General features: G+C 43.6%; 2 protein-coding genes across 2 annotated transcripts in view; both read left to right on the forward strand.

Annotated features, from left to right (window-relative positions):
* Positions 1-271: 271 nt before the first annotated feature.
* On the forward strand, positions 272-15,306 carry utp18 (UTP18 small subunit processome component). The gene is made up of 13 exons (XM_083649101.1): positions 272-633; positions 1,982-2,124; positions 3,339-3,434; positions 3,543-3,613; positions 4,208-4,320; positions 6,068-6,193; positions 6,883-7,057; positions 8,013-8,113; positions 8,540-8,630; positions 8,886-9,009; positions 11,227-11,401; positions 12,068-12,210; positions 13,828-15,306. The coding sequence occupies exons 1-13, from the start codon at positions 409-411 to the stop codon at positions 13,850-13,852; spliced, it is 1,608 nt and encodes a 535-aa protein (XP_083505227.1). The 5' UTR covers positions 272-408; the 3' UTR covers positions 13,853-15,306.
* A 5,694-nt stretch (positions 15,307-21,000) lies between these two features.
* btr30 (bloodthirsty-related gene family, member 30) overlaps positions 21,001-24,012 on the forward strand; it is a 41,286-nt gene continuing 38,274 nt past the window's right edge. The window contains exon 1 of the mRNA XM_083648505.1: positions 21,001-21,048. The gene's annotated coding sequence lies outside the window, so the exon portion shown is untranslated. The remainder of the gene's footprint in view (positions 21,049-24,012) is intronic.

Here is a 24,012-nt window from a genome sequence, read left to right on the forward strand (position 1 = left end):
ATATCAGGCTAGATTTGTTCTGACTTTACTTGCTGTTCTTAGACTTGAGACTTGACATTAATGATGTGGACTTGACTTGGTAATCTACATTTAGACTTGCACTGACTATATCTACCTATTTTAGTATCTATTCCCCCCACATCAAAGCTGGGGCTTTCTCATTTGTGGACGCTAGGGGGCGACGCCTTTATTTTGACGGCTACACGAAGGGACGGGAAGTCCTTCCTTGGTTCAGAGGTCGTCTATCCGGAAGCAGATGATGTAAATAAAAAGTACATGTGCAAAAGCGACTGCATGAGGCTGATCACATCATCGTATCTGTCGTGTTTCACAAAGCAGACGGCACGAGAGCCGAGTCCTGTGCTGTAACGACTCAGTAAGTTACAGGCAGCAGTTTGTGGTAGAGACATGGAGGGCGAGAGCCTTATCAAGTTAGCGGCTGAGCCAGCAGAGGAGAGGGGTCCTCCCAGGAAGAGGGCTCCTCCGCCCAAGATAGACCCCAAACAAGAGCAGGCAAAGCGGCAGAAAAACGCGGAGACGCTGGCCGTGCTGGGGCAGAAGGACGACTCGGTGAAGCTGCTGGAGGAGCTGGTGTTCGGGGCAGAGGAGGAGCTGCTGGGGAGGCTCGTGGAGGTAACCCCGCACCAGACTCCATTCATAAATGCGTCGGTTTAAGGCTCGCTTGCCTATCCCACTCACCACAAAGCATACCTTCAGATATGCTGGGGATCGTTAGGGTCTTCTGGTAAATTCGGCATGCGAAATCATCCACCAAACGCATCATTTCAATTGCAGAGTAACTAGTAACCAAAGCTGTCAGATAAATCTACTGTAGTCGAGTAAAAAGTGCAATATTTCCCTCTGAAATGTAGTCGAGTAAAAGTACAAAGTCGCATGAAATTGAAATCCACAAGTAAAGTAGGAGTATCTCTAAACTGGACAGTAACAGTACTTGAGTAAATGCACTTAGTTACATTCCAGCACTGCCACACATGGGTGTTTGCAGGTACACTATGCACACTAACTAAAAGACTGGAACCTTGAACCAGCTAAATGCCCTGATTGGAAGTGAAAAGAAGCATTCAGTGTATTTTCACCTGTCAGCTAAATATGACTACAGCAGATCAGTGACTTTTAAACAGCTCATGGACTAGACTTACCCTCAGGCTCTTTCTATGTTCGTCTCAGGACTTCACGGTAGTAAGAGCCCTCCCGTGGACCATGCGATTTTCGTGAGACAATCTGTGTTGGGCGTTAAACTCACCTTATTTCTGCACTTTGAAGTCACAGGTAGGGTCGGGTGGGGCAAACTAATTATATCGGAAGCCTAGTTGCGGAAAAAAGTGAGCGGTTGTGGTCTGTCTAAAATGCATTGCAGAATGTATGTAGAAGACAAAATGATGCCAGTGCGCATGCGTCTGGACTCTGTTTCCAGGCAACTCAGTGATTCTCGTCAAACTTTGTCTTTTAGAAAAGAACAACCGCTCACTTTTTTCCGCAACTAGGCTTCCGATATAATTAGTTTGCCCCACCCGACCCTACCTGTGACTTCAAAGTGCAGAAATAAGGTGAGTTTAATGCCCAACACAGATTGTCTAACGAAAATAGCATGGACCATGGGAGGGCTCTTACTACCGTGAAGTCCTGAGACTAACATAGAAAGAGCCTGAGAGTAAGGAAGGACTAAACTAGACTAGAAGACATGTACAGTAGGTGTTATTTAGACTCTGGTTTGCCCCAAATTTGGGCTGTAAAAGCTGATGGTGCTCAAACATGGCCTTTCTCTCTCCTGTATGTCTCTCTGCTGTCTGTCTCTCTGCTGTCTGTCTCTCTGCTGTCTGTCTCTCTCCTGTATGTCTCTCTCCTGTATGTCTCTCTGCTGTCTGTCTCTCTCCTGTATGTCTCTCTGCTGTCTGTCTCTCTCCTGTATGTCTCTCTGCTGTCTGTCTGCTGTCTGTCTCTCCTCTCTGTCTCTCTGCAGGACGAGGGTAAGCAGGGCATGACGCTGCTGGACGAAGACGATGATGAGTCCAGTGAAGAAGAAGTTGAGAACGAGGCTCGCCTGCAGCTCCCCATAGCCAAACAGCCCGCCTGGGTGGACGAGGACGACGAGCTAGACGAAGAGTAGGTTGTGTGTGTGTGTGTGTGTGTGTGCGCGTGTGTGTGTGTGTGTGTGTGTGTGTGTGCCTGCGCTTGTGTGTGTGCGTGCGCGCGCGTGCGTGTGTGTGTGTGTGTGTGTGTGTGTGAGCGACTGCGCGTGTGTGTGTGTGCTAGGGATGGGGCCAATCCAATATCGGTATTGGGTGCCGATTTGGCACTAATTCACGGATCGGAATTGAAGAAAAAAATTGAAATTCCAGCGCAGGCCGCTGGCCGTAATTTGCCCATGTATAATAGTGTCCTTCTTTGCCTTGTATATTCTTAATTTTGTCTGCTTTTTGCAAGGTATATTTAAAAAAAATCTTTAATTGGCCAAATCTTTGCCTATACTTTATATTCAAGAAAAATATTGGTATCGGCATAATATCAGTATCGGCAGATATCCAAATTCAGGTATCGGAATCGGATCGGAAGTGAAAAAAGTGGATCGGTGCATCCCTTGTGTGTGCATACCAAGCCCCCAGGAATAGCGCTGGGCTGTGAAGCCATTTGAACATGGTGGCGAAGCTCTGTATTGCAAGTCACGTGACGCCATGCAGCCCAGAAAGGAAAATTCCCATCCACTTGCATGGGGATCCCGGCAGCTGTTAAACCCAGGGGATTTTTTTCCGGGTGTCACTCAAAGTATCAAACGACTCTTTTAATTATAAAAAAAAAAAATTATGGGGTCATTTTTTCTTCAGAAGCCACTATGAGCCGTATACAGGGGTATTTTCTTCTTGTAATACAATCCATGGGTGGGAGGGGTGGGAGATGTCATGGAACACGTCATGGCACACATGCGCACTTCGCCTTGGGCTGCATGGTCAGGAAGTAAAACCAGGAAGAAAAAACCCCCATGATGGCTTCATGCGCCAGTGAGCAACCTCCGTCCGAATGCATGGGTGGTCGTGACTCGTCCCCTATCCAGTTCTTTTAATACATCCATGGTGCATACTCTTACATTTGTGTTCCACAATCCTGCGGACCCCAAATGCTTTCTCGTTTAAACAGACTGCCTTCTCTCTCTCTCTCTCTCTCTCTCTCTCTCTCTCTGTCCATATCTCTCTCTGTCTCTCTCTCTATCCATATCTGTCTCTGTCTCTCTCTGTCCATATCTGTCTCTGTCTCTCTCTCTCTGTCCATATCTGTCTCTGTCTCTCTCTCTCTGTCCATATCTGTCTCTGTCTCTCTCTCAGGGTGGACATGACCCACCGCTTCCGTAGAGACCTGATGAAAGGAGAGGCGGAGACAACGATGTCCAAACAGAAACTACAACAGAGAATGAAGGAGCAGTGAGTCTAAATCTCTAAATACACACACACACACCTACAAACACAGTTTCTATACACACACTGTGGTATATATTCCACACCCATCTTAACTCTGTCCTCCCTCCCCAGGTTTCACAAGTCCATGGGAGGAACTCCATCCTGGGCAGACACCAAAGTCAAGAAGAAGAGCAAGAAGAGAGGTAGAATGAAGTGTTAGCAGAAGAAGTCCTGAAACGACAACAATCGACAGAAAATTAATCTATCTTATCATTTTGATAATTGATTAATCGAGTTAGTTATTTAAATAAAAATCCCATTTGCTGATTGCAGCGTCACAAATGTTGAGAGATTTTCTGCTTTTCTCAGTTTCAGTATAAAATAAATACTTTGGGATTTCTAAGTAATGGTCAGGACACACGGCCCATGTGAGCAGCGGTGCAACCTAACCTGTTGGTTTGAATGTCGCCCCCCATGTTACCTGGCTAGAGCAGCCACCCAGCACACCTGTGCAAGGTGCGCGCTATTCCAAGCAGAACAAGGCTGCGTCTTGCTGCGCCTCAGTGCGTTGGAAGCAACATTCTCTGTGTGGACACCACAGGCAAGCGAGCAGCAGCAGCTAGGTAGCCGTTGGGGCTAAAAAAATATCTTTGTTGAGGTCTTAAAAGGTCTTAAAAAGCATTACATTGAACCCTGACCTCTGTCTCACTGCCTTTGAGCAAGGCACTGAACTCCTTCTCACTCTTGCATGTCGAGCTGAGTCTATTCATATGTTGATGTTATGTCTCATCTGTCAGCTGATGATGATGATGATGATGATGAAGAGGAAGAGGAAGAGGAGGATGACCTGCTAAGGAAGACGGGGAACTTTGTGGTGTCCTCTGACAGTCTGCCCAGCGGCATCCTGCAGGTCAGTGGTTCAGCTTTACAGCCGTTTTGAAAAGATGAGGAATTACACACCTGCTTAGAATGCTATTAGAAGAACTATTCACTCCCAATATATACATGTCTCAGAAGCTGTTACTATACATTCACAATATATACATGTTTCAGAAGCTGTTACTATACATTCACAATATATACATGTTTCAGAAGCTGTTACTATACATTCACAATATATACATGTCTCAGAAGCTGTTACTATACATTCACAATATATACATGTTTCAGAAGCTGTTACTATACATTCACAATATATACATGTCTCAGAAGCTGTTACTATACATTCACAATATATACATGTTTCAGAAGCTGTTACTATACATTCACAATATATACATGTCTCAGAAGCTGTTACTATACATTCACAATGTATACATGCTGTTACTATACATTCACAATGTATACATGTTTCAGAAGCTGTTACTATACATTCACAATATATACATGTTTCAGAAGCTGTTACTATACATTCACAATATATACATGTTTCAGAAGCTGTTACTATACATTCACAATATATACATGTTTCAGAAGCTGTTACTATACATTCACAATATATACATGTTTCAGAAGCTGTTACTATACATTCACAATATATACATGTTTCAGAAGCTGTTACTATACATTCACAATATATACACGTTTCAGAAGCTGTTACTATACATTCACAATATATACATGTTTCAGAAGCTGTTACTATACATTCACAATATATACATGTTTCAGAAGCTGTTACTATACATTCACAATATATACATGTTTCAGAAGCTGTTACTATACATTCACAATGTATACATGTTTCAGAAGCTGTTACTATACATTCACAATATATACATGTTTCAGAAGCTGTTACTATACATTCACACCAAGACAAAAAAAAAGCTTCACAAATTATTCACTCAATTTGCAAACGGGCGATGGTGTGAAAACATCATTCGTGCAATTTGCATTGACTTTGCATGTAGTCTTGTCGCACATTTTTGATTATTTTATTCCCCCCCGGTGTGAACGCACAGTTAAATGACTATAATGTCTCTTTAATGTCAACAGACAACACATCTATCACCTGTATCCACTTCCATAGGTGATCAGTAGCAATCACAACAACATCGACAAGTCTGTGCACACACACAGGCACGCATGCCCACACACACAGGCACGCATGCACAGGCACGCATGCGCACACACACACAGGCATGCATGCACACACAGGCACGCATGCACACACACAGGCAGTCAGGCACGCATGCGCACACACACACACACACAGGCAGTCAGGCACGCATGCACAGGCACGCATGCGCACACACACACAGGCATGCATGCACACACAGGCACGCATGCACACACACAGGCAGTCAGGCACGCATGCGCACACACACACACACACACAGGCACGCATGCGCACACACACAGGCACGCATGCGCACACACACACACACAGGCATGCATGCACACACACACACTGTTATGGTTCCCTATCAGAAGAGGCAGCAATATGAAGATGTATTTATTTTGAATTATTTCATAGTTGTTGTTGTTGTTCAGATTTGATATGATATGATATATTTTCATTTATATTGCGCCCCTCAGCCATCTTTTACATTGGTCCGGGGCGCAGCCCGAGGGAAAAAAAGAAAGAGATTTGTTTGAAGGTTGCTGTCACGTTAAATTATTGCGTGTTATACTGAAGTGTGGATACTGTTGTTCCTCAGATGAAGAAGTGTCGCCATGCCAACAGCGCCCGTCTGTCAGACGACAGGCTGACCACCGTGCAGTTCCACCCCTCTGCTCAGGTCGTCATGACGGCCGGCCTCGACCAATCCATCTCCCTCTTCCAGGTACTGTCGGCCAATCATGTCGCTCTCTCTTCCAGGTGTATTGATACACAAGCGGTGCAGAAACGCCAAAACGGCAAATAAAGGGATTTTTCTACTTTTTGTCCAGGATGATGCTAAATTTATCTACTGTTTTTCAACTGGATTTTAATGTCATTGTCTTACGTAGGCTTCCTACGCAGCTCTGGAGAAGTATTACAAATCAATTGAATCATTTCCAGGTCTTGAATATTTGGGCAATTTGAAAAAACGTCTCGAAAATGTGGTTCAGGTCCGATACACACATAATTATAGCTTTTATGTTGTTTTTTTAGACCCACTTTGAGTCCACAGTTGCAGCTGTCAGCGTGCATTATAGCAAATACCCACCAAAATGGAAAGCATAGCATTTAGGAACCCTGTGAATCATGCCACATATTCTGATGTTTGTCGCTGTGAAAAACAATCTTCAGCAGACAAAATCTTCAAAAGAACTCAAGGTCTCTGGAAAAACTGTGGATCTTTTTGATTGAAAATGTGTAAGATCCCTGAACCTGTATATAGATATTTATAGTGTTTTATAATAAGATATGTTTGATCATATCTTATTACCCTGCTGCGTCCAATATTGATGTTCAAGTAGGATTTGAGTTGAATTTGCCACGTGTAGGTCCCATTGAATAAATGAGAACCCCCCCCCTCCTTCCCGCCAGGTGGACGGGCAAACCAACCCAAAGATCCAGAGCATCCACCTGGAGCGCTTCCCCATCCACAAAGCCCAGTTCAGCACGGACGGAGAGATGGTGGTGGCCACCAGCCTGAAGAACAAGATGTTCTACCTGTACGACATGATGGAGGGACGGGTGGTGCCTGTCCACACCGTCAGAGGTGAGGGGGGGGGTTAGACCTTGATGATGGAAGGGTCAGGGAGATACTGCTCTTATGGGTGAAGAAATGGGGGAATGGAAGGAAAGGTTAAAAAAAACAAAGATGGGAGGAACAAGAAGGGATGAGAGGAGGAAGAGGAGATCGATTAATGGTATGTTTTTGGACGTGAGGGGTCATCCTGCTCCTTCCCAGTATTGGACACTTGATAAGCATGCTTCAATATTGGTTGCTTCCTTGTTGCGCCTGATTGGACGTACACGCTGTCACTCACTGGGCCGTCTGCCCCCAGCTTTCAAAATGGAAAAACATGGTGGCTCGTTTGCAAACTTTCGCTTAGATTACGAAAATGTTTCACAGAAATGTGTTTCTGATCGGACAACATTTGAGGCAGGAAATAAGCCATTCCTCTTAATTTTGCGTTGACAAGCGTTCGTTTAAAAGTTTGTACGCAAGTTTTGGGAGTTTTGCATTAAGTAGCATAGACATAGACATCAGCTTTATGCAGATGAGTTACACCTGTGATTTGCATTAAGTAGCATAGACATAGGCATCAGCTTTATACTGGTACGAATGGTGTGAATGAATAATGATTCCTGTGAAGCGCTTTGGGTGTCTAGAAAAGCGCTATATAAATCCAATCATTATTATTATTATTATTATTATGCAGATGTGGGGCGGCCAACGTGATGCCTCGTCTCTCAAAACGCACCGCGACGCTCCCAGAATGCATTGCACGGGCCGGCGACTTACATAGAAAATGAAAGAGCAACATCGAGACGACGCCTCCTGTGGCAACGTAACATAAGAGGAGGAGATGGGAGGAGAGGCGAAAACAAACAAACGACAGTTTCATGTCCGACTGTTTTGTGTAACTCTCACGAGGAAGAAACCTCCATCACACTGACAGCTTCATATCTGCTATTTAATCAAGGTTGATGATGATGTATCCCTGCAGGTCTGAAGGAGGCCAGAGTGAAGGAGTTCTCCGTCTCTCCTGAAGGCGGCGCTCTCCTGCTGACGGGGACTAGTGGATACCTGCACGTCCTCACCCTCAAGGTGGGCGGGGCTTTGCTCTGCACTGGGCAGCTGGCAGGCTGGTGAAGGTGGGCGGGGCTTTGCTCTGCACTGGGCAGCTGGCAGGCTGGTGAAGGTGGGCGGGGCTTTGCTCTGCACTGGGCAGCTGGCAGGCTGGTGACAGAAGGTGGGCGGGGCTTTGCTCTGCACTGGGCAGCTGGCAGGCTGGTGACAGAGAACAGTTCGAAGTCCTTCTTACCCAGATGTTGGGTCACGTGACGCTGGCAGACACTTCTTCTTCCTAAGCTTCATTTAGGATACTTCATTTTGGGTCCAGGAGATTTGATTGACTGAAAATGTTAATTAATGTTTGTGTGTGTGTGCTTGTGTGTGTGTGTGTGTGTGTGTGTGTGTGTGTGTGTGTGTGTGTGTGTGTGTGTGTGTGTGTGTGCTTGTGTGTGTGTTCAGACTAAGGAAGTGGTTCGCAGTATGAAGATCAACGGCAACATCTGTGGAGTCGCCTTCTCTCACGACGGCAGCAAGGTCTTCACCAACTCTGGTGGGTCCACCACACCACTGTGTGTGTGTGTGTGTGTGTGTGTGTGTGTGTGTGTGCCCCCCATTTTTGCCCCTGGCTAAATTCCTACACTGCTGTGCCCTCAGATATCAACTTTATACACTCTGCTTCCTCATGTCTGATTAAATATCTTATCAGAATATGAAATATCTTATCAGACTAGTGCTTTAAGTTGGAGCAAACATATTCTTCTTCGTGTGTGTGTGTGTGTGTGTGTGTGTGTGTGTGTGTGTGTAGAGGAGGGCGAGGTGTATGTGTGGGACATGCGGAGCAGCCGGTGTGTCAACAGGTTCACAGATGACGGCTGTGTGAGGGGAACCTCCATCGCTGCTTCACCAAATGGACAGTACCTCGCCTGCGGGTACGACACACACACACACACACACACACACCACACACACACACACACACACACACACACACACATGACACACACACACACATGATGTTACTTATTAAAGGAACAGCTCGGATTATTTGAAGTTGGGTTGTATGAGGTACTTCTGGATACTGAGTGTATTACCTACAGTAGATGGTTGTATGAGGTACTTATGGATACTGAGTGTATTACCTACAGTAGATGGTTGTATGAGGTACTTATGGATACTGAGTGCATTACCTACAGTAGATGGTTGTATGAGGTACTTCTGGATACTGAGTGTATTACCTACAGTAGATGGTTGTATGAGGTACTTCTGGATACTGAGTGTATTACCTACAGTAGATGGTTGTATGAGGTACTTATGGATACTGAGTGTATTACCTACAGTAGATGGTTGTATGAGGTACTTCTGGATACTGAGTGTATTACCTACAGTAGATGGTTGTATGAGGTACTTCTGGATACTGAGTGTATTACCTACAGTAGATGGTTGTATGAGGTACTTCTGGATACTGAGTGTATTACCTACAGTAGATGGTTGGATGAGGTACTTCTGGATACTGAGTGTATTACCTACAGTAGATGGTTGGATGAGGTACTTCTGGATACTGAGTGTATTACCTACAGTAGGTGGTTGTATGAGGTACTTATGGATACTGAGTGTATTACCTACAGTAGATGGTTGTATGAGGTACTTATGGATACTGAGTGTATTACCTACAGTAGATGGTTGTATGAGGTACTTCTGGATACTGAGTGTATTACCTACAGTAGATGGTTGTATGAGGTACTTCTGGATACTGAGTGTATTACGTACAGTAGATGGTTGTATGAGGTACTTATGGATACTGAGTGTATTACCTACAGTAGATGGTTGTATGAGGTACTTATGGATACTGAGTGTATTACCTACAGTAGATGGTTGTATGAGGTACTTCTGGATACTGAGTGTATTACCTACAGTAGATGGTTGGATGAGGTACTTCTGGATACTGAGTGTATTACCTACAGTAGATGGTTGGATGAGGTACTTCGGGATACTGAGTGTATTACCTACAGTAGATGGTTGGATGAGGTACTTCTGGATACTGAGTGTATTACCTACAGTAGATGATTGTATGAGGTACTTCTGGATACTGAGTGTATTACCTACAGTAGATGGTTGGATGAGGTACTTCTGGATACTGAGTGTATTACCTACAGTAGGTGGTTGTATGAGGTACTTATGGATACTGAGTGTATTACCTACAGTAGATGGTTGTATGAGGTACTTATGGATACTGAGTGTATTACCTACAGTAGATGGTTGTATGAGGTACTTATGGATACTGAGTGTATTACCTACAGTAGGTGGTTGTATGAGGTACTTATGGATACTGAGTGTATTACCTACAGTAGATGGTTGTATGAGGTACTTATGGATACTGAGTGTATTACCTACAGTAGATGGTTGTATGAGGTACTTCTGGATACTGAGTGTGTTACCTACAGTAGATGGTTGTATGAGGTACTTATGGATACTGAGTGTATTACCTACAGTAGATGGTTGTATGAGGTACTTCTGGATACTGAGTGCATTACCTACAGTAGGTGGTTGTATGAGGTACTTCTGGATACTGAGTGTGTTACCTACAGTAGATGGTTGTATGAGGTACTTATGGATACTGAGTGTGTTACCTACAGTAGGTGGTTGTATGAGGTACTTCTGGATACTGAGTGTATTACCTACAGTAGATGGTTGTATGAGGTACTTATGGATACTGAGTGTGTTACCTACAGTAGATGGTTGTATGAGGTACTTATGGATACTGAGTGTGTTACCTACAGTAGATGGTTGTATGAGGTACTTCTGGATATTGAGTGTGTTACCTACAGTAGATGGTTGGATGAGGTACTTCTGGATACTGAGTGTATTACCTACAGTAGATGGTTGTATGAGGTACTTATGGATACTGAGTGTGTTACCTACAGTAGATGGTTGGATGAGGTACTTCTGGATATTGAGTGTGTTACCTACAGTAGATGGTTGGATGAGGTACTTACTGTGGAGAATGCAACCCTCTACTGCAGGTCATACACTGAGTATCCATAAGTACCTAATTCAAGCCCACATCAATCATCTGAAGTATGTTTCAAAGGTGTTCAGCAGGATGCGTCATTTCTGAGAGAACACCATTGTTTCCACTCTCCTCCCAGCTCCGAGTCGGGCGTGGTCAATGTTTACTCCCAGGAGGCGTGTCTCAACTCAGCCAATCCCAGGCCTCTGAAGGCGGTGATGAACCTGCTGACATCGTCGACCTCGCTGGCCTTTAACCCCTCCTCAGAGATCCTGGCCATGGCGTCCAGGGCCGCCGACGAGGCCGCGCGACTGGTAAGACCGTCATGGTGTCATGGTGTCATGGTGTCATGGTGTCTGACAACAGACTAAACAAACCTATTGAACTGGATTTGGACTGATGCAAATGTCAAAGATAGTTCCCGCGTCTAGCCGCGCACTACACCAATACCCAAAGCCTAGTCTGCTTTATCATCTATTTGACTCTAAATGGGACCATCATTTACTAAATGAACACACATCAGGCTGTATTCTGATTTTGTATCGAAGAGGACTTGAAACTAGAGATTGAGACCAAAAACTCATTAGGAAAGTCTAGTGTGTTAATAAATAAATCAAGTAAATACAGTCAGACTTGTTTTGTATAAATGGGTGATGTAAATTATCTATAGAGACCAAAACCATTTTTTAACCAGGCTGTTTATTTTTGCTGTCAAATGAGGGGTTTTTGGCACTTTCACATTGGCGTCATTTTTCAGCTCCGAATGTTGCCGCTTGGTTCTGCTGCTGGTGTCATGTTGTGTGTGTGTGTGTGTGTGTGTGTGTGTGTGTGTGTGTGTGTGTGTGTGTGTGTGTGTGTGTGTGTGTGTGTGTGTGTGTGTGTGTGTGTGTGTGTGTGTGTGTGTGTGTGTGTGTGTGTGTGTGTGTGTGTGTGTGTGTGTGTGTGTGTGTGTGTGTGTGTGTGTGTGTGTCTCTCTCCAGGTGCACCTGCCCAGTCTGACCGTCTTCTCCAACTTCCCCGTCTCCCAGAGGAAGGTGGTCCACCGGGCCAGCTGCCTGGCCTTCTCCCCCCGCAGCGGCTTCTTCTCATTGGCCAACAACAAGGGCCACGCCCCCCTCTTCAGGTCCGTCATCCAATCATCAGCTCGGTCCAGCCCTTTCTTCTCCTCCTTCTTCTTCTCCTTCTTCTTCTTCTTCTTCTTCTTCTTCTTATGAGTCTTCTCCTTCTTCTTCTTCATCTTCCTTCTTCAATACAGAATACTATTCAGCCTGCAGATGAAATGACCTGAAAAAGGAAACTGTATTGAAATAGAGATATTCTACTAAACACTATGAGATCAGTATCCTGGTTAAGTCTACAACCAACTAGATTAAAGGAAATTTCTGTTTCTTTACAACCTGGACCTTATTTCCAGCTTTAATTATGAGTTTTAACTCACCCTGAAAAGTGTGTTTTATATTGATGCACTACGAAGCTATAATGCCTCGAGCAGCGGCCTGGAACACAGGAAATAGGGGCATGTGTAATGTGTGTTCTTACGTCCATAATAGCTCATATCCTCATTATATAATGATGCTGACATAAATGTGCCCTGCTGTATTTACCTCTGCCAGCCATCCATTGCTCCGTTTTCCATCCGGGGACTCGCATCAGTGAGACTTGAGATCTCAGAGCAGTCGATCAAGCCGCCATGACAGTCCGTGGCATAATAAACACCGGAGGATGTCTGGATATTTATCTGATTTCCATAATATGTGCGATTCATTTGAATTCGATGGCCGCTGCTATTTATTTGAGCCGGTGACTAACATCATTAGGATTACAAACTTAGGAGCTGGGGGAACACGCTGCACCAAGGTCAATACAATGGCAGTGGTGGCCCAATGGTTAGAGAAGCGAGCTTGTGACCGGAAGGTCGTCGGTTCAATCCCCGGGACCGGCAGGATAAATCTGGGTGGGGAAAGTGAGAAGGCAGCGCTTGCCCCTCCCTCATTACCACCACTGAGGTGCCCTTGAGCAAGGCCCTTAACCGCTCCAGTGGAGCTGATCAGTGGCCAGCAGATCAGACTGTGGGTGTACTGGTCAGCTTCCAGGTATGAATGTGTGTGTGAATGTGAACAGGGCACTCCTGAAAAAGAGAGCATTGCTCTCAGTGAGACTCCCCCTGTATAAATAAAGGTAAAAAAAAAGAGATACAGTGTTCATTTTCTCATTGTCTCTATGGTATAATAAGGATATGAGCCATTGCGTGGCAGAAAATAAGCTATTTCCAGGATGTAAATAGACACATTACACATGCCCCATATTCCTCTGTTCCAGGCACATTATAGCTTCGTAGTGAATCAATATCAAATACAACTTTTCAGGCGGAGTTAAAAATCATAATTAAAGCTGAAAATAAGGTCCAGGCAGGTTGTAAAAAAACGGGATTCTCCTTTATGTCACCTGGTGGATTTGAGTGGTTTTTAGTTGATCTCCTGTGGGGAGTTTTTATGCCTCCGCGCCGCCACCAGCCGTGTGTTCGCCTCTAGATTAGTTCAGCTATTTATTGTCCCTCGAGGGGAAAATGGTGGTTCTCAGTGTAGATCTGTCTGTGTTTCTGTCTGTGTTTCTGTCTGTGTTTCTGTCTGTGTTTCAGGGTTCAGCTGCTGCACGACTGTTAATACGGCCACGCTTCATGTCATTTGCACGTCGGATGTGAGCGACTTCTGACTGTTTTTTTTATTCCCGTCTGTTGCAGGTTGCTGCATTACAAGGACTTCTGAAGAGGAACGTCAGAGGCTGAAGGAAGTCTGGTTTTTAAGTCTTTGTGGCAGCGCTCTGACCTTTTCATGACGGTCTAAAATCTCCTCGTTTGGTTCAGCAGCTTTTAAACACTTAGAATTCCATTAGAGACGTTATCTTTAACTGTCAACGAGCTAAAGTGCTAAAGTGCTCTCTATCTGTAGAAAACTGTTGGTATTGTTAGTGTGCAGGGCTGTACGTTAACATTGTTACATGCCATAAGAACATTGTAGCACGTGTATCAAATGTCTGTTAGCATCTCTATAAACAACCACAAGTAGTGCCTAGTGCAAACCATCACTTCCACAGCACTGTGACTGGGAAAGTCATTCATTGTTGCATACAGGGCACACAAAACCCAAACCTTAAAGTCGAGCTGAACCCAAAAATGACTTTATTTGAATTTTAGTTCAAATACCTGGGTATTCAGTGCACCTATTTAATAATGTATGGGGGGGGGTCACAAAAATCAAATTTTTAGATTTTTTTCCACACTTTTTCACATCAAAAGTTCATCAAGATTTCTTTCAAAACAGTAATCTACAGTTTGCTGATGTCACCTAGTACTATCAAATTTCTACCCCATTTGAACCAATCATATCATGCCGTGGCAGCTGTCAATCAATCTTCATTTCAGGAGAATTTTCTCCTCCAAATGAAGGAGAAAATGGCGCCTAGTGCCTGTCATCTGGCAGAATTTATATCCCATAAACTAACTACTAACTTGGCCAATTGTATGTTACATACAAAATAAGGCAAACGGTTATGTCTAAGAATGCAAAGACATTCATTCATAGCACAGACTGATTTTTTTCCTAGCGCGGTCTACATGTATGTAGCACTGTACAGCCGTGAACACAGGCTACCCACAGACGCCTGGCCAAATTGTATTGACACGTGGTCTACACCCTGCTATTTACACCCTGCTTTGCAGTTGCTCAACAACAGAAATATCATAAACTGAGTAATGTGAAAGTAAGCCCAAATATCTCTTCAACAGCCAGCTAGTCGCTTCACCAACGCTCTCAGCTTTCACACAGTGACGGCAACTTTTCCTTCTCAACTATTTGCTGACAATCTGTCCTTCAGAGCTCTTAATTGCTCCAATAACGTCAGCTTCACAGCTAAACCATTCATCTGATTCCAGGAGAGAGAGGAGCTTCTTCTTCTATCACACAAATGATAATATTGCTGCTTCTTCGTGATTCTGAGAGGTGTTTTGGATAAAAGTGTCGACCAAATGCAATGAAAATATCTGATCTGTGAGAAAAAGAGTTCAAACCAGACATTGTGTAGCTGTGACTTCCTGGTCCAGTTCAGGAGCGCGCCAACATGCTGGGATACAACCACTGTATCCCCAAACGTTTATTTTTGATTATATTATTTGAGTGAAATGATTGTATGAATGCACCAATACAATACAACATGTACTGTATATCAATGTCTCTGTGCTTTTTTGACCCGGTTTGAGTGTGAAGAGGTTCTGCTGGAGCTTTGAATCCGGCAGGAGGAAATAGATCAGAACAACAGGATGAATTTTTGCTTAGTCAGTCACTGTTCATTATTCTCAGCATGGGCGTAACCATGCATTTGTTGGGGTCCCCCCACCCCCCAATACTGAGAAAATATCAATCTGCCCCCCCCTCAATATACAGTAGAAACCATTTTAAATAATGTCCTCTTTTTATTAACCCTGTCACCAGATCTGTCTCTTGTTATTTCCTATTTATTTCCATTTGTTAAGGAAAACATAAGTGTGACACACGCCCCCTCCCCCCTCCTAATTGTCCAGTTGATGGTACCCACCTCATGTCGGGTGGAAATGAGGAAGTCAACATCTAGCGTTAGCTAAACAGCGTCCGTCAAAAGTAAGTCCACTTACATTATTCTAACCGTCTGTTCACACCAAGGCAAAACAAAAGCTGCATTCGCGTGAATTATTCTGCCAATTTTAGAAAATTCAACTCGAGCAAATGGGTGATGATGCAAGAATCGTGTCATTCATGCCACCCGGGACGAAATCACATCATTTTGCGCGTGAATTTGCGAAAATGGCCCCGGTGTGACTGTGACTGAACACACAGTGTGACTGTGACTGAACACACGGTGTGACTGTGACTGAACACACGGTGTGACTGAAGACTGTGACTGAACACACGGTGTGACTGAAGACTGTGACTGAACACACGGTGTGACTGAACACACGGTGTGACTGAACACACGGTGTGACTGAAGACTGTGACTGAACACACGGTGTGACTGAAGACTGTGACTGAACACACGGTGTGACTGAACACACGGTGTGACTGAAGACTGTGACTGAACACACGGTGTGACTGAACACACGGTGTGACTGAAGACTGACTGAACACACGGTGTGACTGTGACTGAACACACGGTGTGACTGAACACACGGTGTGACTGTGACTGAACACACGGTGTGACTGTGACTGAACACACGGTGTGACTGACTGAACACACGGTGTGACTGACTGAACACACGGTGTGACACGGTGTGACTGAACACACGGTGTGACTGTGACTGAACACACGGTGTGACTGAAGACTGAACACACGGTGTGACTGTGACTGAACACACGGTGTGACTGACTGAACACACGGTGTGACTGACTGAACACACGGTGTGACACGGTGTGACTGAACACACGGTGTGACTGTGACTGAACACACGGTGTGACTGTGACTGAACACACGGTGTGACACGGTGTGACTGAACACACGGTGTGACACGGTGTGACTGAACACACGGTGTGACACGGTGTGACTGAACACACGGTGTGACTGAAGACTGACTGAACACACGGTGTGACTGAAGACTGTGACTGAACACACGGTGTGACTGAAGACTGTGACTGAACACACGGTGTGACTGTGACTGAAGACTGTGACTGAACACACGGTGTGACTGAACACTGACTGAACACACGGTGTGACTGTGACTGAAGACTGTGACTGAACACACGGTGTGACTGAACACACGGTGTGACTGAACACACGGTGTGACTGACTGAACACACGGTGTGACTGAACACACGGTGTGACTGACTGAACACACGGTGTGACTGAACACACGGTGTGACTGAACACACGGTGTGACTGAACACACGGTGTGACTGAACACTGTGACTGAACGCCCAGTAAGTGTCTGACAACATTATGGAAAGGATCCCTACAGAGATGAAGCTTTTTGTTAAAGAGACTAATCCATTTTGTTTAATGTCACCAGACTCCATCGACAAAAACAAAAAGTCTACTAACAATAAAACAAAGTGCAGCAACTCCTGGCTTTTTCTGTGAGGTAAAGTTGCTGTTCTTTTTTGTTTGTTTTCTGTCTTTAAATGGAATCTGGTGGGTTTGAACAGAGTGATATAAAGCTCATATGAGGAGCTTTCAGTCAGTTATGAAATGGTCTCACGTTAATACTGATTCCTCTATAGAGAGCCAAAGTGAACGTCACTTCCTGCTTTTCTCCCTGTACCAGCGTTGAAAAAATATGAATGCTGGTGAACAAGGCGATACGTTACTTGTTTTGATCCTGTTTGAATTGTGTACACATGTAAAATTTTGACCATTTAAAAGATAACTGTTATGTCCTTGCGTGGACGTCTTAGAATAAGCAGGACAGCCGGAGACAGACGTATGCTTTATATTAGACTCGGGTTTATTGACATGCTCGTCATATACAGTACATGTGCAGTCCTAGCTGTAGTGGCTCTGTCTGAGGGAAAGAGGAAACCCCGTAGAGGCGTGACTCTACCTGAAGCTGAGGCTCATGGGAAATGGAGTCCCTGATACCATCTTGTCATTACGAACAATAGCATATTCTTCATACACCACAATAACTATGCATGTCAAGAAAGTTGCAGTTTGTCCTGAAACGTAACATTTAGTTTTCTCAATCAACTACATCTCTTGTGTTGCACATTATACGTCACACCATCAACAATAATGGACTGTCGGGAGAGATGTCACTTACGTGACTGGTTGTGCGTATATAGTCTTTCTGATTTATAACTTATAGTGCCACAGTTTTACCACAAACTGCGACTTTCTCGACGTGCAGAGTTCTCTTTTACATTGACAAACATGACGTGTGTCCCGTGGCACAATGCAGGTAGCGTATCGCTCCGTTCACCACCATTCATATTTTTTCACACGCTGGTACAGGGAGAAAAGCAGGAAGTGACGTTCACTTTGGCTCTATACTGCCTACATCTGCAAATGTGACCATCAACCAGAAGATTGGATATTATACTTATTGTAGTAAAGTGAGACAGCGGAAGGAAGCATTACCCGGCTTGCCTTTAACAAAAAAGCTACAATACAAGCAGAATATTCACTCTTATCAAGTTAAAATGATCAAAGTCAGTCATGGTTCTTCTGGTAAAATAATGGTTGTCGTGATATCTGGTCACAATGCAGGCAGCACAGGGAGAGGCATGCTGGAAGCAGTGGCCAGACAGGGCCATGCTCTGGTGAGAAATTGGAATGCGAGACTCAACAGCCTGAGAACATTTTAACCTAGGCCAGGCCTACATTTCAGCAGTACATCAAAGTACTGGCAATACAAGCAGAATAAATATTCTACCGTAATTAAAATGATCATCGTCAGGTCAGTTATTGTTCTTCTGGTGAAATGATATTCACAATGCAGGCAGCACAGAGACGGTCCTCAGACACGGTCTTGAGGGCCGCGGCCTCAGTTGAGATCTTTAAAAAGCATTTGAAAACATTTCTGTTTAGACAGGCATTTGTTGGCTAGACTGGCCTGATGTTTCGTTTCTCTGTAACCCTGCTATCCTGTATGCTATTTCTCCATCTCACTGTTTTACTTTGTATGCATTGTCCTATTTTTGTGTTTATTTTGTGTGTTTCTTAACCTGTGAAGCACTTTGTGAGTCCTCTGTGATAAGTGCTATATAAATAAAATGTATACTTACTAGAGAGCGAGAGGTGCTGGAGGCACTAACCACACAGTGACATGCAGCTCCGGAGATACAGAGGAGCAGGTGAGAAATTGCAATGTGAACTATAATGCAGTTTAGCAGAGCACATAGATGTAGAAGGTAACATCTCGCAAAACCGGTGTCTTAGTAAAAAACGGATGTCTTAGTAAAGCACAACAGGTGTCTTAGTAAAGCACAACAGGTGTCTTAGTAAAGCACAACAGGTAACTGCATCTTGTGTATGCTTCCTTGGTGACAAGGTGCCGTTATTTCAACACTAGATCTTATGGTCAATGCAGCCTAGTCCTCAAAAACTGTTCTCAATGTGAATTTTCATAAAGAAGTATCATGAAATTGTGGGAGATGCACTTAAAAAAAATCTGCTGTGCGGCTCTCATTCAGACCCCAATCCCCCCCCCCCAAATAAATAAATAAATAATACAAATAAAATAGAAAATGAATTAATACAAAAATAAAATATATTGGAACAGCAGGATGAGGTTTTTGTTTCATCATATTCAGCATTAGGAGGGGAAATGATCCTAGCTGGAGTTAACATGAGGACAGTGAAGGAGTCATTTCATTATGCAACACAGTAATAATAATAAGGAGGGGAGAAGTCAAACAACCGTGACTTCACCAACTGTAGGAGGAGCCAGGAGTGTGTTCCCCTACACACCTACACACACACACACACCCACACACACACACACCTGGTGGTGGAATGCAGTCTGTCCTGTCTGTCATGTTAAGCATGTGAAGTATCTGCAGCCCCGCCCTCCCTCCGGTCAAGCTGTTCAGTTGTGTGGGGGAAAGGAATTAAGCGGTTTTGGCTCATCCAATCAAACTTGATTTATGAGCACATTTTGGACATAAAAAATGACATGCAGAGCGCTTTACAGATAGAAAATGCATAAAAGATCAAATTACTACTGCTTGGATCAAATGGAAATAAAGCTGGTTGGTTATTAAATTGCTGATAGGCTATATGATAGATTATTTTAATAAAATGAAAATATAAGTTACTGAATAAAATTAAAATAACATGTCAAATTACCTGATTATCGGTAGGCTTTTGATATACATTCTACTATAATTGGTCAGATTAATAAAGATGGCTCACTGGATTAAAGGCGTGTTGCTGGTTTTTGAACACATTGGTTTTAAAGGTCCTATTGATAACATTTTTATGTGGATGAATAATTTTGAAAAAATAATACATCCACTGAGCTTTTAGAAAGGTGCGGAATAAAAGTATTGCTTTTCCTAAACAAACTAACAAAAAATAATTTATAACTAACATTTTTGGTGGGTCCAAAGTGAACGTTCTATTTACGTCTGTTGAATTTCTGAGGGTTTTTTTCATTCTTGAATCTACAAGCCATAGGCCTAAATAATTCTGTTTCCGAGCAACAGCGTTGTCGTGATGGGAATGCAATGCAAGGGGGAGGAGAGTGTGACAGCTAGAATGTTATCGATGTTGAATGTTATCAATAGCACCTTATGTGAACTACCCACTATTGTGTTCCACTTTTCCATAACATCAGATGACACTTTCTACTTAAAAGTCAGGTGTTTGTTCCACATGTGAACATTGTTTTCACACCTGCCATTAGACATGACCACATTTGTTTCATGTTCGAAAACTTAATAATAAGCCAGAAATAAACCACAAACTGTCTCTCCCTCTGATCTCCAACTTACCTGGCAACTTCTTTACACCACAAACTGTCTCCCTCTGCTCTCCAACTTACCTGGCAACTTCTTTACAACACAAACTGTCTTCCTCTGCTCTCCAACTTACCTGGCAACTTCTTTACAACACAAACTGTCTCTCCCTCTGCTCTCCAACTTACCTGGCAACTTCTTTACAACACAAACTGTCTCTCCCTCTGCTCTCCAACTTACCTGGCAACTTCTTTACAACACAAACTGTCTCTCCCTCTGCTCTCCAACTTACATGGCAACTTCTTTACAACACAAACTGTCTCTCCCTCTGCTCTCCAACTTACCTGGCAACTTCTTTACAACACAAACTGTCTCTCCCTCTGCTCTCCAACTTACCTGGCAACCTGTTTACACCTGTCTTATGAGTCACCTCCCTGTGATACACACACAGACAGTAACCTGTGTGGCAGCTTTCTGTTCATTGACAAGTTTGCAGCAGACACACACAGACAAACACACACACACACAGGACAGAAACTGAGGTAAGACATTTACATTTAATTGTAATTCCTCCTACAGTTGAAGGCTTTTATTCAAAATAGTGGATGTTTGTACGGGAAGACAGGTTGAAGTTTATCACTTTTTATTTGATTTTGTTTTAATTTTGTGCTGTCAGCTATTCATTTAGTAAATGATTCATTCTTCAAATGTCACTAAACTCTTCAGTTTTTGTCACATTCATCTTAAAGCTACGAGTGTGTCAGAGTTAGTTGATGTGTTTTGGGGATTGTTTGGCTTTCATTGTGAGTTTTGGCATCATTAAAATGAGAACAAGCAAACGTTTCTATCTCGGCTGGAACCAAGTGAAAACTCACCCTGCACACAAACAGGACAAGGCTGTAATGCTGATGTAAATACACATAATAGGTGTGTGTGTGTGTGTGTGTGTGTGTGTGTGTGTGTGTGTGTGTGTGTGTGTGTGTGTGTGTGTGTGTGTGTGTGTGTGTTAGAATTGGTTTTTGGTTAGGGTTAGCCATTAAGTTGTGATGGTTAACGGCTAGGCCTGCATTATTACATTGAATGTCCTTACTAAGATAGCTAAACTGGCTTTGTGTGTGTGTGTGTAGTGTGTGTGTACTGTGTGTGTGTGTGTGTGTGTGTGTGTAGTGTGTGTGTGTGTGTGTGTGTGTGTGTGTGTGTGTGTGTGTGTGTGTGTGTGTGTGTATGTAGTGTGTGTGTGTGTGTGTGTGTGTGTGTGTGTGTGTGTGTGTGTGTGTGTGTGTGTGTGTGTGTGTGTGTGTGTGTGTGTGTGTGTGTGTGTGGAGACAAAAGATGTTACAACATAAACTCACATGTTATTGTAGCAGATGAGTCCTGTCTGGTGGGACTAATCTCCAGTTCTGCAGTGTGAGAAGCAACATGGCCATACTTGGTGCTTTGGGAGCCCTGGTCAGAGGAAAGCATGGCCCCCCTGAAACCCACCCCTCTCTCTTTAACCTCTCTCTCAGCTATAGGCTACTGATGCAGAGGCAAGGGAACTGAGCTTCAATTCAGTTGGCAAAATCGTATGTAAGGAATAATCAACTCCTAGGTGCATTAAACCAGGGGTTCCCAACCTTTTTTGTGCCAAGGACCGGTAGATAGATGGGGAAAAAAAGTCGTGTTGTCAATTTTAATAATAATATATACTGTATATATATATATATATATATATATATATTTTTTTTTTTTTTTTTTTTTTTTTTTATAAACATAGGCTATAATATTATAGGCTGTGTGGTAGTTGAAACATAGTTTCAAGTTGACGGTTTTTTATGTTTGTAGTTTGTAAAAAAATGTTTGCGGCCCGGTACCAGTCTGCAGCCCGGTGGTTGGGAACCACTGCGTTAAACTATTTCAATGCATGACGTGGTTGCCTCCGCAAAGTGCATTAACATCGTTTAACGCTGCACGACGTGGTTGCCTCCGCAAAGTGCATTAACATCGTTTAACGCACACCTAGGAGTTGATTATCCCGCTTATACCATGGTCATTTGCCAACAATATAAAATAAAAGCATTCGTCAATTTGTGTGTCCAACTTTAGCAATCAAAATCTAACGTTTTTCACAAGCCATAACTCTGTTTGCCTAGCAACACCAGAGCCCTGTACTACGAAACTAGTTTAACAGATCCGCGATAAGTCCCTTTGATCTGGTTTGACTGAACAGGATCAAAGCTATCTAGTTAACTGATACTACGACGCTGGTTTTTTACTAGGTAAGTGGACCTGGGATCTGCCTGTGCACGCGCACGTTTTTCGCTCGTGCACAGGCGCGCGTCCACGCGAAAGAGGTGCGCCAGCCAATCACATAATGAACAGCTGAGTTTATCCACGCCCACACCCATTTCCACACCCATTTCCTCGTTCAATGAAGCGCAGTGCATGATCAGAGTTTTATCGGATATTTAATGTATCCGCGATTTAATGTCAGAATGAAAATCCGCGTTGGATAGTCTGCTGAAGGGCTGTCTAAAGCAGCAGCTTGTACTCACATCAGTCATTTGATTTACTTTGATCAGCGATTGATACAGCTGCATTGATACAGGCAGCAGCAACAAATCTAAATGTGTAATCTCAGTCTATACATTTCCACAATCTGTAAGCCTATTTAGACCATAGATTTAGAAACGCATGCTCAATGAATAATGATCTCTATCACTCATGTGTGTGGTTGCACTGATCGAATAATTCATATATAAAATAGCCTAGTATAAAGCCTAATAGCCTACTATAAAAGAGAAAACTGCTGAACTGAATTGAGACGTATAGGCTTTTCTGGCATGTAGGAGAATATCACCCTCACTCCATTTGAGGGTCCATTCATGATATGCGCCGCGGTGATTAATAGTGATCATATTTCTCCACGCATCGTTGAGCTGTTAAGACATAAAGTGGTAAGTAGGCTTAATTTAATTATGTAGCCTACCGAGCCACAAATGTTTTTCTTGTTATATTCTCAGTTGACTGCAATCTATTTTTCATATGGCGATCTTATATGAACGGTGAGTGACTCCAGAGAGCCGATTATATGGGTCTGTCATGGATTTTGATCTTATCCTCTGAAGCTAACCTGGTCGCGACCAGGTTAGCTTTGCAGCGTCAGTTGCCATGGTGATTGAAAGTTAACTTGCTTTGTAGTACGGCTAAACCAGGTTTAAACTCAAACTTACTCGGATAAGGCATTAAACTAGCTTCGTAGTACAGGGCTCTGGGGAACCGACTAATACCTGCAACAAGCGTTACCATCGCGTCAGCTTATCATGCAATGGAAACGTTCGCTGTTCCAGTAAATAGGACGAACCTTGAGTTGAATAACGTTCGCTGTGATGTTTGATTGAACAGCTGTGCAGGACGGGGAGTGGATGAATTTACTAAACTTGAGCCGGACTACGAGCGCACAATATTCACCAAAAGTCTAATATTTACTTTTTACTGTTTTTTTAGAAGCCGTAAGCAGATGGACC

Source organism: Poromitra crassiceps, assembly GCF_964638095.1.
Source record: "Poromitra crassiceps genome assembly, chromosome: 13".
Classification (NCBI taxonomy): Eukaryota; Metazoa; Chordata; class Actinopteri; order Beryciformes; family Melamphaidae; genus Poromitra; species Poromitra crassiceps.

What these genes read in the sequence shown, in the direction of transcription:
- utp18 (XM_083649101.1), top strand. Translation starts at nt 409, where the DNA reads ATGGAGGGCGAGAGCCTTATCAAGTTAGCGGCTGAGCCAGCAGAGGAG. An exon ending in TGCTGGGGAGGCTCGTGGAG is followed by an intron (nt 634 to 1,981) that starts GTAACCCCGCAC and finishes GTCTCTCTGCAG; the next exon opens with GACGAGGGTAAGCAGGGCAT. An exon ending in TGCACGTCCTCACCCTCAAG is followed by an intron (nt 8,114 to 8,539) that starts GTGGGCGGGGCT and finishes GTGTGTGTTCAG; the next exon opens with ACTAAGGAAGTGGTTCGCAG.